This window comes from Caretta caretta, chromosome 1 (genome assembly GCF_965140235.1).
Source record: "Caretta caretta isolate rCarCar2 chromosome 1, rCarCar1.hap1, whole genome shotgun sequence".
In the NCBI taxonomy this organism is placed as follows: domain Eukaryota; kingdom Metazoa; phylum Chordata; order Testudines; family Cheloniidae; genus Caretta; species Caretta caretta.
Genome location: NC_134206.1, coordinates 126,570,289 through 126,584,608, shown reverse-complemented (window position 1 = coordinate 126,584,608; position 14,320 = coordinate 126,570,289). Strand labels below are relative to the sequence as shown.

Sequence of the window (14,320 nt, the reverse complement as noted above, 5' to 3'; positions counted from 1 at the left end):
TGAGAAGGAGAGTAGCCCAATTTCCCTGCCATCCTGCCTCAATCCCTGTACATTAGGAAGGATAAAAACCTCCCAAAGAGTGGATGTATCTCTAAAGGATGTGATGGAGCTGAACCAGAAGTCATAGGTTCAATATGGGAATTACTGGTTAAAGTTCTGTGCTGTGTTTTGCAGCAGGTCAGACTAGATGATTGTAATGGTCTCTTAGTACATTAAAATCTATACATTTATGAAGCACCCACCCAGCACAAGACATTTCCCTTACTAGGAGCCATGTTCTAGAAATAGTATGGTCCAGAGGCATCTATTCCTTCTCTCAGCTTCAGGGTCCGTAACTTGGTCGTCCCTTTCCTGGATTTTTAGAACTTTTTTTTTTATGATGTCTGGTAGGCAGACAACAATCCCCCTCAGTCTAGTTGAAGATCTTTGAGAGGAGCGTAGCCTGCACTCTGCGGGGTGGGACCAAGAAACACTGCCTACCAGTCCTGCAGATAATGGCCCTTTAATTCTGGCAGTGGAATGTGGAATAGTACCACTGTCTCCAGAGTATTGAAGGGATTCTTTCAGTAGGTACTGGAGGAATATTTTTTGGTCTTGTGGTAGAAAACTAGAGTGAGGAAGTGGGTCAAGCCATGCTTCCCCCCACTTAAGAAGACTTCTTTTCTGTTCTTTTTTTCTTTCTTTCTGCATGGGGGGTGTAGGGTGTGTGTGTGTGTAAAATGATTAGCTGAGACTTAGCTTCCCACCTTGAAGACTTTGGAGGTTGAAAGTAGAACAACAACTGGTCATCTCCTTCCACTCAGAACGCAGCCCTAGGTATGCGGGGTGTATGAACTAGGTGTATGATGGAGGAGGGAATCTAGTGGGAGAGGTTTGTTGCTGAGAGGCTGATACTTGGATTCAGTGGCTACTTGGGTCCAGATATCACTCATATATCAGGAACCCCCCAAAAATTCCATTAGAATATTCACTCTTTTGCATACTATTACCCAGAAGTGTGTAAGAGCAATCAAAGAAGATTATGAAATTATAGAGAAAATAAATAATTATTTGTATTAGTCGTCCCCACCGAAGATTATGGTGAAATCCCTACCTCAGGCTTCACTACTTACAATAAGGTAGGTCTGCTGTTGTTGGAGATTGAATTGTCAACAAATGGGGGTTTGGAATAAGTAGAGAAATTAGTTTGCAATAAATCACAAAGAGTAGATGGCAGGCATCCAAGCATTTTGGAAGATCCAAGCGATGGAGCTGCTAACAAAAATATATAATTCATCATTAAACTAGAAGCTTTCCAGTGTCTTCTACCTGTCTTTTAAAAATGTGCTAATGTTGATCCTGGGAAGTATTATAATCCAGTGAGATTTACTGTAATACCAGAAATAGTAGCTGAGAAAATCATAAAGGGATGGATTATCACTTTACAGTCCAGTGCAAGGAAGGAGCAGCATGCAAATGCATTGCACATATGCAAAGCAGGGATTGAATTGTCACGGAGCCACAGTTCAGTCACTGCTGCTCCATGGGACAGCGAGCTGCACATGCCCTTTCTGGGCACAGTTTACTTTCCTCTCCACATCAGGTAAACTGTACTTCCCCTCTCACACAGCTGAGCAAGGAAGTAATAGCCCATCAGCAGCTGTTCTCCCCACCACATCCCACACAAGGTCTGGTGATGCTGTAGACCCAACAGGGAAGGAGCTATCTTAGGCCCTCTCAGTCAACGCCATGGGTACACAGCAGGGCTCACTATAGAGTTCTAAACATAGTGATGAAGCATCTACAGTAGGTAAGAACAAATAGCATGGTTCTGTAACTTATTAACGGAGCCCTGTACGTTCTGCAGCACACTGAACCCAAGTTCTGCAGGAGAGCCTTGATCCTGCAGTTCTGTTGGTACAGAGCTCTGCAGGAACTGAAATGCCCCAAAAAATTCACATAAAAGAGTTTTCTTGAATGAAGTGAATAACACTATAGATTGTGTAAACTATACTATCTGAATGTTTTCCAATGCATTTTAAGATGCTATGGAATTCTCACCTTAACAAAGAATGCAAGTCTGACCCAGAAGAAATCAGAGGACCTTGATGAAGCATATTGTGCCACCATTTATACATGTTCGCACCCACTTTTCGTGGTTACTGGGAGACAATGATGTGCTCCAACTCCTTCCAAGTCTTAGGGCTAGTCTACGCTGGCAATGTTAAAGCACTGCGGCAGCAGTGCTTTAACATGGCTTATGTCATCGTGGCAGAGCGCTGGGAGAGAGCTCTCCCAGCACTGTAAAAAACCCACCTCCCAGCGCTCTTAAAAAACCCACCTCCTTTTTCACACCCCTGAGCGAGACAGTTGCGGCGCTGTAAAGTGACAGTATAGACAAGCCCTTAGTAACTTCTCTCTAGTCGGCGGTGGTACAACATAAATCATCTGAGGCCCTATCATTAGTGATTAGGGGAATGCATAGATCCTTTCTTTTCCCCTATTGAGACCTGGCACCTACTAATCTATTTCTCTTTCATGCCACACCAGATGGAGGACTGATGGTGGGCAATGTATTTGTGAGTGAAGGCAGAGGGACAAAATAGTGAGTTAGGAATGTTTGCAAGTGACCAGCATAACTGAGGGTAGGAAAGAGAGATATTTGGGATGCAGAAGAAAACTTCAGGTAATTGGGCAACAGAAGAAAAGCATAGAAAAGTGCAAAGCACTTGGAGGGAGAATTTAATTTACTGTCATATTATCATGGTTTCTGAATTAGTTGTGACTTCTCAGGATAAAGTTTTAGGCATCCTCCTGCAACATGAGATCATCTGGTTAATGTGTCCTGGCAGACAGAAAAGGTAAAGATGATGTTTTTGGTATTGGGCTTTTTTCATATGTGTGTGTGTGTGTGTGTGTGACTGAGCTGTAGGAAATTTTGCAATAGATACACTTTGATTATCATTATTACGGTAGCACCTATAGACCCTGAGTGAGACTTGGGTTCTATTGTGTTGGCACTGTACAAACACATTGAGCAGGCCACATGGGATAGACAGGTGAAGTGACTTGCACAAGCCCATATGACTCAGTGTCAGAACCAGGAATGCAACCCAGGTCTGCTGACTCCTAATTCAGTGCCCTTCCCACTGGACTATGCTGCCTCTCAGCTTATACTTCAGTACAAATAAATAGTTATCATTACAGTATATTAATTTTATGTTCTTTTCCATTTTTTCTTAGTAATATTACTTCTAAAGTTTTAGAAGAACAAAGCTTTAAGAGAACTTTTTTATTGCCTCTTTCCTCTATGGTTACTTTACTTGTTCCCCTTTTCTTGTTCTCTTCCCATCCGTGGCTCTGTTTTTCTGTTACTTTTCACCAGATCATTTTACTGCAGTGCCCATTTGTAGTGAGGGGCTTCAAAGGAATTCTCTCTCATAACAGTACCCTGCTAATGTCAGCCATGAATTCAAGCAGTGTAAGTCAGGTCAGTGGAGCAGGAATTCATATGCTGTTCTTTTCTGCTTCTAGTTATTTAATTTTGAGGTTATTTTGTTTCTGCTTAGAGGCAAGTGTTCTACTGAGCATCATGGAGTTTCTGAGTAATTCTTGCTTTCAGGGCTGTGCGTTGTCTGTATTGTCTAGTGTCAACTCATGCTGACAGCTTTCATTAGAAAACACTCTCCCTTTGTCCAGACTTCAGCTGATCTCATGATTACAAAAATAGCTGTAGTCAAGTTTAAAGGTATAATTTAATCTGGGGAAGATTTAGGCAAGAATGGGCATTTCGCACTTACTAAAATCTATATCTCTATATCCATAGACTGTATTGTTTGTGAAAAGTGCCAGATCAACACTACTGGAAGCTAAAGTCCTTCATTCATTCAAGCAAACAGGTTAATTAATGACAGGAGCCATTCAGGCTCCCACGCACTGTCTTGCCACTTTACTTTCAGCTAGCTCTGGAGGAAGGCACACCTATATAGATGACAGAGCAGGTTTTTTTTCCATGTCTATTTAGTTCTTGACTTCTTTGCTGAGGCTGCTGCCAATCAAGCATGTCAGTGAGTTCTGTGATATAGGTTCTGAAAAGCTTCTGAAAAGTTTACACCATCTCACAGAAGCCCTTAAGAGGCAGGCTCACCACCAACGCATGTCCCGTACAGCTAACAGTCATCAGATAATACACTTTTTTGGTTACTTCTGTGTTGGGAAAAATTCAAACCTATGACCTAGAAATTTCAAAATCTTTTTATCTTTCCTGTGAGCCAGCCAACCCTCACAAAGTGTTTTGAAGCAAAGACTAAACTGAATAGTTTCTGAAATAGATTACCCTTCTGCATATTTTCCCTTTCTTTTTGACAACTACTTAGCAGCTTTCCAAGCGCCATGTTCTGCCATCAGTGAGGCTACTGAATATTTCACAGTTGATCTTGTACTTGTTGTTGGGTGATAGAAGTCTGGCAAGCCACACGTGTTGTAATGCCCTGCAGGTCTAGAACCCAGACTTGCACAGCTGCCAAGCAGCTGGTATCTCTGTCACCTAGCAGCAGCTGTAATCCGCTTGCGCTCCACTGCCCATGACCTACTATTGACACAGACTACGGGAAGTCCCACCTCAAGGGGTCTACAGGCAGAAGTCCTATGACTCCTGATTGGCTCCCCACTCTATGTAAACTTAAGGGGTGTTCCAGGAAGCGTCCAGGGAGTAGTGTGGATTTCCAATAGCTGCGACAGCCATTCCTTGCTCAAATCCTGAACTCTTGGCTTTGACCTTGGCTTGATTTGGACTTCACCTTCTGATTCGGACTCTCACCCTTGGTGTCTACCCTGGCCTGAAACCTAACTACGAACTCCTCTGCTACTTCCCATCTCAGGTTTGCCCCTACTCTGACCCTTGGTCCTGACTGTATGTTTGGGATTCTGACACATGCGCACATTCAGAACAAAGAAAATGGTCTCCCTGGGATTACTGCTTCAATATCAACAAAGTGGAACTCGGGGATAGAGCAGGTCAAAAATTTTCCCTCAGTGTTTTTTTTTTAATTGTTTTTGATGGAAAATGCACTTTCCAATGAAATGGAAATCTTCCGACAAAATGCAGTTTTTGTTGAAAACTTTTGAAATTTTATTAAAAAAAGCTGGATTTTTACAGTTTGTTTGTTGTTTTTTTTTCAGTGAAAACCTGGAAAAAATGGTGAAAATTAAAGTCATTTTCAGTGATTTTTTTTTTTTTTCAGGAAAAAAATAGTTTTCATACCAGTGCTACTCAGGGCAATGGTCTTTACCATCAGGGCAAACGTTCACCAGACTCACATGTACATCTCAGTGGGACATGTAGATACTGTCAGAATAGCCATATTGGGTATGACCAATGGTCCGGGTAGCCCAGTATCCCGTCTTCTAACGGTGGCCAGTGCGAGATGCTTCAGAGGGAATCGACAGAACAGGGCAATTATTGAATGATCCATCCCGTCGTCTAGTCCCAGCTTCTGGCAGTCAGAGGTTTAGGGACACCCAGAGCATGGGGTTTGTCCCTGACCATCTTGTCTAATATCCATTGGTGGACCTATCCTCCATGAATTAATCTAATTTGATGAATCAGCAGAGTACCAATAAGTCCAGTTCAAACATCAACGCTAGAGTGGGTTGAAATTTTTGAAACAAAACATTTTTTTGTCAAAACATTTTAAAATGATATTTTTGGTGAAAGACTGATATAGTTTTAACTTTTTGTGAAAAATGTCATGTATTTTAAGAAAAAAATTAAAATATTTGTTGTTTTCATTCCTAAGCAATCATAATTTAAAGTAGGCTACGTCTTACACTTCTTATAGAATGTGGAGCTTGCCAAGCCAACTTGCAGAAGCCCTCAGACCACCATGAAATCTGGTCAGTGGGCTGTCACCACCCCAGTGTAAGCGGCATGTAGTATACATGTGGTTACATGGTGCAGTGCAAAGCAGGCCACGTCCACACTGCAGTATGTAGAAAGGATTCCCAGCTGCCTCTTCCCTGCCAGAGCCTTTCTTCACCACGTCAAACACTCTGGCAGCTGGGAGGCAGTGGGGAAAGATTTCAGCAGCTCCCTGCTGCCTGAGCCTTTCACCGTGGTGAAGAAAGGCTCTGGCAGGGAAGAGGCAGCGGGGAATCCTTTCCCTGCTGCCAGAGTCTTTCCCTGATGCGGGGAAAGACTCCAGCAGTGGGGAACTGACAGAGTCTTTCCCCATTGCGTCCCTGCTGCTAGAGTCTTTTCCTGTGGTGGGGAAGGCTCTGGCATCAGAGAGCTGCCAAAGCCTTTTGCTACTGCCCCCCCCCCCCCCCCCCGCGCCGGAGCCTTTCCCCACTGTTGGAGTCTCTTCCTGAGGCAGGGTGAGACTCCAGGAGCAGAACACTACATTGATAAAAATAGCATGTAGACAGGGAGGCATAGCTTAGGAGAGTATAGTGCCATCTAGGGTAGGTGCTTGTGTCTTTACTTATTTTACCCGTGCTAGGGGTGCTAGGTACATATCTACTCTACATGCCATTGAAAGAAGCATGCAGTGTAGATGTACCTTTAGTGGTGTCATAACTGGGCCTACAAATTTACCTTAATTGTAAAAAGGTATATGAACGTTCATAAGATGTTACAACAACCTATAATAACAGATGTTGATGAAAAGTGAGTCAAGTTGCTTTCAGTAATGAATGTTATAAATGGGTGCAAGAGAACCAGAGAGACTAAATTAGTCTTGGGGGAAAAAAGGCCAAATTGCTATAATTCAAGGACTATGTTGAAATCATGCTTGGTAAAAATAGAAGATGTGGAATCAGAAACCAATGAACCAAAATTGATGTGCTGGATATTAGGCCAAATTGGTGGACAAAATAATGAGGGGATGGACTATTCTATGCATCACTTCCTTTGTGGGTTCTTAAAGAAGAGACTTTGGGAGGACAAGAAAGGAAGAACAGCAGAAGCTACTGGATCAAGCTTCACCATCATGATTTGCACCCCCACTGTTTCTTTATAATCCAGATCCTGAGATGTCTTGACTAAACTGGGTCAGAGAGAGGGAGTCAGATGATATTGCCATCTCTATCAGCTCCAGATCAATCCAAAACACCACCTGAGATGAAATGGGATTGGAGTTGAACAACAGCTCCAGCCATGTAAACTCATAATCGTCCTTTTGGATAAAAGAGAAGTAATTACCATCTAAGACACTGTCAAACAAAGGGATTTTTGTTCCTAGAACTCTCGCCAGCTAAATGGAAAGGAAACAAGGGATGTTGTTAAAATGAAAGCTGTACTTAATACTTTACATTTCAAATGTTTTACCTGGTTTTTCTTTTTTTCTGTATCTTGAATAAAGGGTTTAAAGGGTTTTTAGAATGTTTGCACCATGGTACCAAAGAGGCTGAGATCTCTGTTTACCAAACCTTGGTTACCACTGTTTAATGTTGCACAGTGACTGGGTTATGCTAAAACCTTTTGCCCATTTATTCTGTCTAAATCAGTGGCTCTCAACCTTTCCAGACTACTGTGCCCCTTTCAAGAGCCTCATTTGTCTTGTGTACCCCCAAGTTTCCTCACTTAAAAACTTACAAAATCAGACATAAAAACACAAAAACGTGACCGCACACTATCACTGAAAAATTGCTTACTTTCTCATTTTTACCATATGATTATAAAATAAATCAATTGGAATATAAATATTGTACTTACATTTCAGTGTATATTTTTATGCAGCCTGTTGTAAAACTAGGCAAATATCTAGATGAGTTGACGTACCCCCCAGGAAGGCCTCTGAGTACCCCTGGTTGAGAACCACTGATCCAAATTAATGCAACAGTATTTCCAAAGAAAAAATAATAATATTCTTTGCTGACCTCATGGGGCAGTGGCTCATCAAACTGGCCTGTACTTGGAAGGGATCGCATTCTTCCCACTGCTCCAGATGGCAAATTCTGTCACTGTGTTTATTCCAACATAAGAACAAAGAAGGCAAGAGGGATGATTAGTTTAGTTTAAACATTTTTGTCCACCCACTGGTTGCTGTCTTAGGCTCTCCATTCCCTCCTCTGCTGGACAAAGATACTCCCTCTGAGATACATCTTTATATCCTGATACAAACAAGTTAGTATTGCCTTTGACATAGTTACTGCCCCCTGACATGGCTACTTATTACTTTGTACATGTTCGTTTGATTAAAACATTTTTATTGTGTACTGTTATTCTGACCTTATCTTTTAGGTGGGGTCAGTGTGTTTCTCTTTTCCTTGGGGAATGTTCTGGTACCACTTGATATCGGGATGTGTTTGCGTAAGTACTTTGTGCTTAGCACTTTTTAGGAATGTGTATTTCTGCAATATCAGCCCTGTTCTTGCCAGTTTGTGTGAACAGGTTCTGGCTTATACCAGACTTACAAGGGCTTATGTCTTAGGCTCTCTTCCTACTTCATTTGCTAGCTGCGGTAGCTTCATAAATAAGCAGCTGTCTTTCCCAGTACTGACTAACTGTGATGTTCATGCACAGAAATGTGGAATGGCCACATGTATATGCCATGTACGCAGTAAACATGGCATAACCTAATGAAAGAGAGAGGAAGGATGGTCCCATGATTAGGGCCCTAGCCTGGGGCTTGGGAGACTGTGGTGCAATTCTCTGTGCTCCAGCACAGGCTTCCTATGTAACGTTGGGCAAGTTGCATACACTCTGTGTTTTAGTTCCCCATTTGTAAAACAGGGAAGATACTACTGCCCTACCTTCTAGGGGTGTGTTGTGAGGTTAAGTACATAAAGATGCAGTAATGGGGGCCAAGATAGATAGTCTTTCTCTTACTTGAACTGGCTAAGAAAATTCTTTTGTCATTGTCTTAGAGAAAGAAATGCTCCCTTAGCCAGGGGGAAGGAAATTGAAGACCCTCCTTCCTCCCTCACCCCAAAAAGTTAGATTCCAGATCTTCTACGTAACAGTAATTAGGTTGGATGTTTGCATATTAGTTCCACAGTACTTCTGCTTACTGGACCGGAATGAAGGGCATTCTGAGTATAGCCAACATCTATGTATATGTGTGGCTTAGTTAATGGGAAGGAAGAAGCTAGAACTAGGTTAAAATGTTTCATGGTTGCAACACTGATCTGTCTTTTTATGTATAATAACCTCTTAAGGAAGAGGGAGAGAGAGTAGATAGCCCCGCATCTGATTTAAACTAAGGTACAAATGAGTGGAGAAGCTTGATTTTTCCCCCTCCATGTAATTCAGTTCTATAAGTAACATAACACATATCCAGAAAGACCAGACCTCTTTCTGGTTTTACACCCTCTGTATGGAATTATTCTTTTTTAACTTTGTGAACTTTTTAATGCATTATCCAAAATCTGTAGTTAAACAATCTAGAGGTCCCCCCCCCCACATTCTTACCCTAAATGATATATTCTTGTTTCTAATGTGTCATAGTTGTGAGGCTATTCCCAATATTTCCAGCCAGGAAAAATATATATTGTTGATGAAGTAATCACCTAGCATATTTTTTCTTGAATAGGAAACACTTTCCTAAGCCACATTTGTTCAGGTATGGCAGTGTTTTGCACTGACATAACTTTCGACTCTCAAAAGGTAATTGAAGGGGAAAATAGTCTCTTTGTGTGTCTTGTCAATGTCAAATGGGGCACAGAAATATTGAACATACTGTATATACCTTAAGATATCCTTGCCTAGAGTGAAAAAATATTGACTTTTAATTGTTTGTTTAAAATGATTTGACCTCCACAAGAGAATTTTTGATCTTTAAAGTATTATGTATAACCATAACCAACCTACTTCTATTAGCTCAGAGATCACAGAACTCCGAGGTGTTTTGCTGATGATACAGAGCTGTATTACAATAATATCTATACACACAGAAGATTACTCTTATCCTGTGGTGTTGAAAGGTTAAACAGCTGCACCTTTCTGTATTTCTCCAGTACTATAACCAATGAGAAAACTATCTTGCCATCTTACAATGGTTTTCTTATCTTAAAACTGAACACCATCTTGAAGGCGTAAGTGTGAGATTTAGACACAGTGTTGACTACAGGTCTTATTAAGAGTGAATTATTGTAGCTCTCCAACCTTATTTGCTGTATTTGTCTCTGTAGAGAACCTCTGTTCAACATACTAGAAAAGATTTGTTTGAGTGCTCCTTTGAAAAGAATATATTAATGTTTTCTGTTCCATTACCAGCCAATTTGGCTTAATTTATATTAGTGTAAACAAGCAGACCTGCTGGATTTAAGAATACCATTTTGTGTGGATTTTTAAAAAAATCAAGAACGTGGGGCAATGAATTACACCTACAAGAGGATCTATCTAATTCACACTTCAGTAAAGCCTCCTTCTTTGTAGTAACATCCAGGACAAGATAATAGAAGCATCATCAGTGTCAACAATGGAACTTATGTAGCCAAGTCTTGAGAAATGTGTGAGCACTGTGACGTCACTGGCATTGACCCCATTCCTGCATCTGGCAATCCATAAACCTCACTAATCTGCATGGGAGCTCCCTTATCTAAAGGAAGTTCTGATGTGCTAATATAGTGCATACTACAGCTATGCTTGTAATTAAGATGTCCATTGTAAACTCCTGTTTGCACACATCCATAATTTTCTGAAAAATTCACCTTTTCAGCTAACTTCCCCTCTTCAGTCTCTGTCCAAAAGTGAATGCTTCTGGAAAGTTTGGGCCCTTTCTTTTTGAGTTAGGTGGGGTGTCCCATCTCAAAAAAGGTATATTGGAATTGGAAAAGGTTCAGAAAAGGGAAACAAAAATTATCAGGAGTATGGAACAGGTTCCATATGAGGAGAGATTAATAAGACTGGGACTTTTCAGCTTGGACTGACCAAGCATGGCCATTCTTATGTTTTTTTATGAAAGAAATCACTTTATTTTTTTAAAAGAAACCCTAATGCTTTTTGGGGAGGAAGGGGCTATGGAGCAGGGATATGAAAAAGATGGCTGAAGTTGAAACCTGGCATGTAAATTGCTTTAATTGGGGACTAGAAGCTTTGCAGAAAAAGTGGTTTTGATTTAGTAAGTGCATGCAAACTGAACATTGTGCATACAGAAAACACAAATTCTGTAAGTCTTAGAGGTGAACGCTTTGTGAGAAGAGCTGGGTGCATAATTTGGAGTATGTGCACTTTTCATGAATAGTTCTGAAGTCCTGATTGTTGCCTTTTAAACTGAGCCCACTTGTTCTCTGCCCAGCTCTCTTGTTCCTGCATATATCTCTGTTTTTTAGAAATCTTGATCAATAGAATATATATATGATTCAAAGGGTAAGTCTATACTTGAGCTGTATGTGTAATTTCCAGCATATGTAGACATACCTGCACTAGCTCTGATTGAGGTAGCATGCTAAAAATAGAAGTGCCAGCGGCAAGACTGGCTAGCCGCCCTGAGTACATGCCTATGATTTCAGATGGGATCATGCTCGGGCAGCTAGCCTACCTGTTTCTTGTGACACTGCAGCTAAACTATTTGTAGCATGCTAGCTCCAATCAGAGCTAGTGCAGTATGTCTACCCATGCTGCAAATTACACCTACAGGGACAGTGTTGACATATCTAAAATGTCTTAGCTTTTGGGCTTTGCACCCAGAATGCACTGCAAATTTGCAGCTATAGAGTTGGGAAATTTGAAAGAGATGATAGAGGTTGTAGTTTCCCAAGTTTGAGTTAGAACCTCACCTGATGTCATTGAGCTGAGCTCCATTGACTCACTGAACTTCAGCAATTTACACTATTTTAGAATTTGGCCCTGTGTCTGGGTATGCTTGACTGTTTGGTCAATCTGGCTTTGTGTCAGTCCTAGCTAACTGTGAAGTACATTTTCATTTTGTCATGCTTCTGCCCTGCTGATATTTACCGTCTTTAATAATATATATCTGAGCTGGATGCTTATTTTCCATTCAACCTCTCAGGGGTAAAGATAAGCTTTAGTTTTCCCACAATTTTTAAAACTTTTAGCACATTGTTGGAGAAACCTATAATCACTTTAAATGTTTGATGGGAAGGAACAAAAGAGAATTTCTCATACCTTATTTATCTTCCATTTACAATAACCTGTTCTTCTTTTAAGTTATTTTACTTAGTTTGTTCTCATGGCTGCATAAAATTCAAACTAACAAGAATCAGCAGGAATCATTATTTCTTTTCTTTTGTATTGTATCTGATGGCAAATACCTATGCATTGCTTGGACAAAGTTTTTTGCATGTAAGTGAAATTCACTCCTCTATTGGGGGGAAGAGGTACTGCAAGGACAATGCACCACTTATGCCCCACATTGAGCCCTATTTTGTAGGCATAAGTGGAATGTAAGTGATGCACAGAGTAGGTCTTGTGCTGGCCTCTGCACCAGTGGGGAATGTCACCTGTGTAGGGGGGAAAAGCAATTTGCAGCTTGCTAATTATAGGAGTGAAAAGTGTCCATATTCACTGTTTCAAAAACCCATTCACCTGTGTCAAGTAGGAAAACTTCCTCAGCTAATAGGGGCAAGGAGATGCTAAGCAATCCATTTTTGCAGTTTCTTTCTTTCAACAAGAGATTCCCTTTTGGCAGAGGAATCCTCAGCTACTTCTTTAGATCACCTATAAATTCCTTTTGTACCATCCCAGTGATGCAAATGGGACTTAACCTGGACCAAGGATCTGGCATGCAGTTTCTAACCCTTATGGTTGTGAAGAAAATATTCCAAATGTGAACTGATGCATAGCTACCTTCCAGAGTCTTCTAACAGACAACTCTAGTGCCCCTGCTCCTGCACCTACTTTTGCCAAACCAGATCTGCAGAGTGAAACTGCTAAGTCTCTGGTCATTTTCACTCTGGTGCCATTCAGAACCCTGTGGACAGGGACAAAATTGACAAAGCTTTGTCAATTTCACCCTAAAGCTACAGGAAGGTCAGCAGCAGATCCTAAAGACATCCAGGAGAGAGAGGGACCCCCCCAAAAAACCAGTCAGGGGAAGGGGCAGAGCTACAGAAAAACGCCTCCTAAGAAGCAAGTGTCTGGCAGGAGAGCAGAGACCTCCACCACCTTTCACTGCAGCCAGGGACCTGAGTATAAGGAAAGCAGTGGACATACCCATCAACCAGGAGGCTCTGGAATGTGGGGACGGGGGTCAGAGAGCTCCGGCTTTCCAGCAGCCATAAGAGTGAGCTTCAGATGTAACAGATATCTAATACCCATAGGCTGTTATGACTAATCAGGGAAAAACTCCTGCCCTAGAGGAACCCAACTCCATTGTAGGCAGCTGAGGCAAGGCTTCTTACCCAGCTTTCTCACCATGGGACTGCCCCTCGACCTTGCAGGTGTTATCCCTTCCTCTCATCTTTTGTATCTGCCTTTGGCTAGATAGGTTTAGGTCTCTAGTTAGATGGTGGCTGCTCAGTTTTTCAAGCCTGGTCCATATTGAGCTGCAAGCATATACAAATATAGAATCATAGAATATCAGGGTTGGAAGGGACCTCAGGAGGTCATCTCGTCCAACCCCCTGCTCAAAGCAGGACCAATCCCCAACTAAATCATCCCAGCCAGGCAGTGTATTTACGTGTGTTTATGAACACATGCATACTGTAATGCCTGTAATGTATAGAAAAGAAAGCTTGTTTCAAATAATACACTATTTGTGGTATAAATAGATTGAGGCAATCATGCTTGAGTAGTTCTCAACCTTTATCTGAGCTACTTTTTGCACCACGGTTCAGTGATGTGTGCTCTGGAAAGGTGACTGAACTGTGAATCAGTCTGGAGATTCTGTTATAATGTACTATTTTGGCAGTACCTGGAGCAGTTGCCAGCGATGGAACTTGAAAGCAGAGCTGTTGTTCTAAATTTTGCTTATCTGAGGACTAAGTGTTGCAGTAAAACTGGCTGAATTCGACACACAGGGGGGTCAGTGGACTATGCCATTTAATTCTGCTACACTCATATATACACTCACCAAGAAGATTAAGTTGTATAGGAGGTGAAAATGGGTAAGTCAAGCTGCACTGTGTAAAAAAAAAAATATATATATATATATAATAATAATAATAAAAAAAAATTCCTTTCAGTTTTAGACTTTTTACTTTTTTTAAAGTAACTCCTGAAACGTAACTCTTGAAAGTTTTTTTTCCCCCCCTTCCCTCTTAGTACAATAAGTCAAAGCGACATAGTTAAGAAGTGGCACTATAAACTGCTTTTTCAGTTGTTTCTTTTGAACAGACAATGTTCAAATAGTTCTGGAAAAAAGCATGTGCAAATAATTATCCACCAAGAATTTCTAAACACAGTATTCCTTAAACACCCCAGACAAAAGTCATATTG

The 14,320-nt window shown here is 41.2% G+C and overlaps 1 protein-coding gene across 5 annotated transcripts in view; it reads left to right on the top strand.

The window, feature by feature from the left end:
• Window positions 1-14,320, top strand: part of DHRSX (dehydrogenase/reductase X-linked) — a 223,268-nt gene that overhangs the window by 128,718 nt on the left and 80,230 nt on the right. For 2 of the 5 annotated variants that reach the window (XM_048859796.2, XM_048859786.2), the window contains exon 4: window positions 8,222-8,290. The exons of the other annotated variants lie outside the window; for them this stretch is intronic. In XM_048859796.2, coding sequence (XP_048715753.2) covers window positions 8,222-8,290 — 69 coding nt within the window. The remainder of the gene's footprint in view (window positions 1-8,221; window positions 8,291-14,320) is intronic. 5 annotated transcript variants of the gene reach the window in all.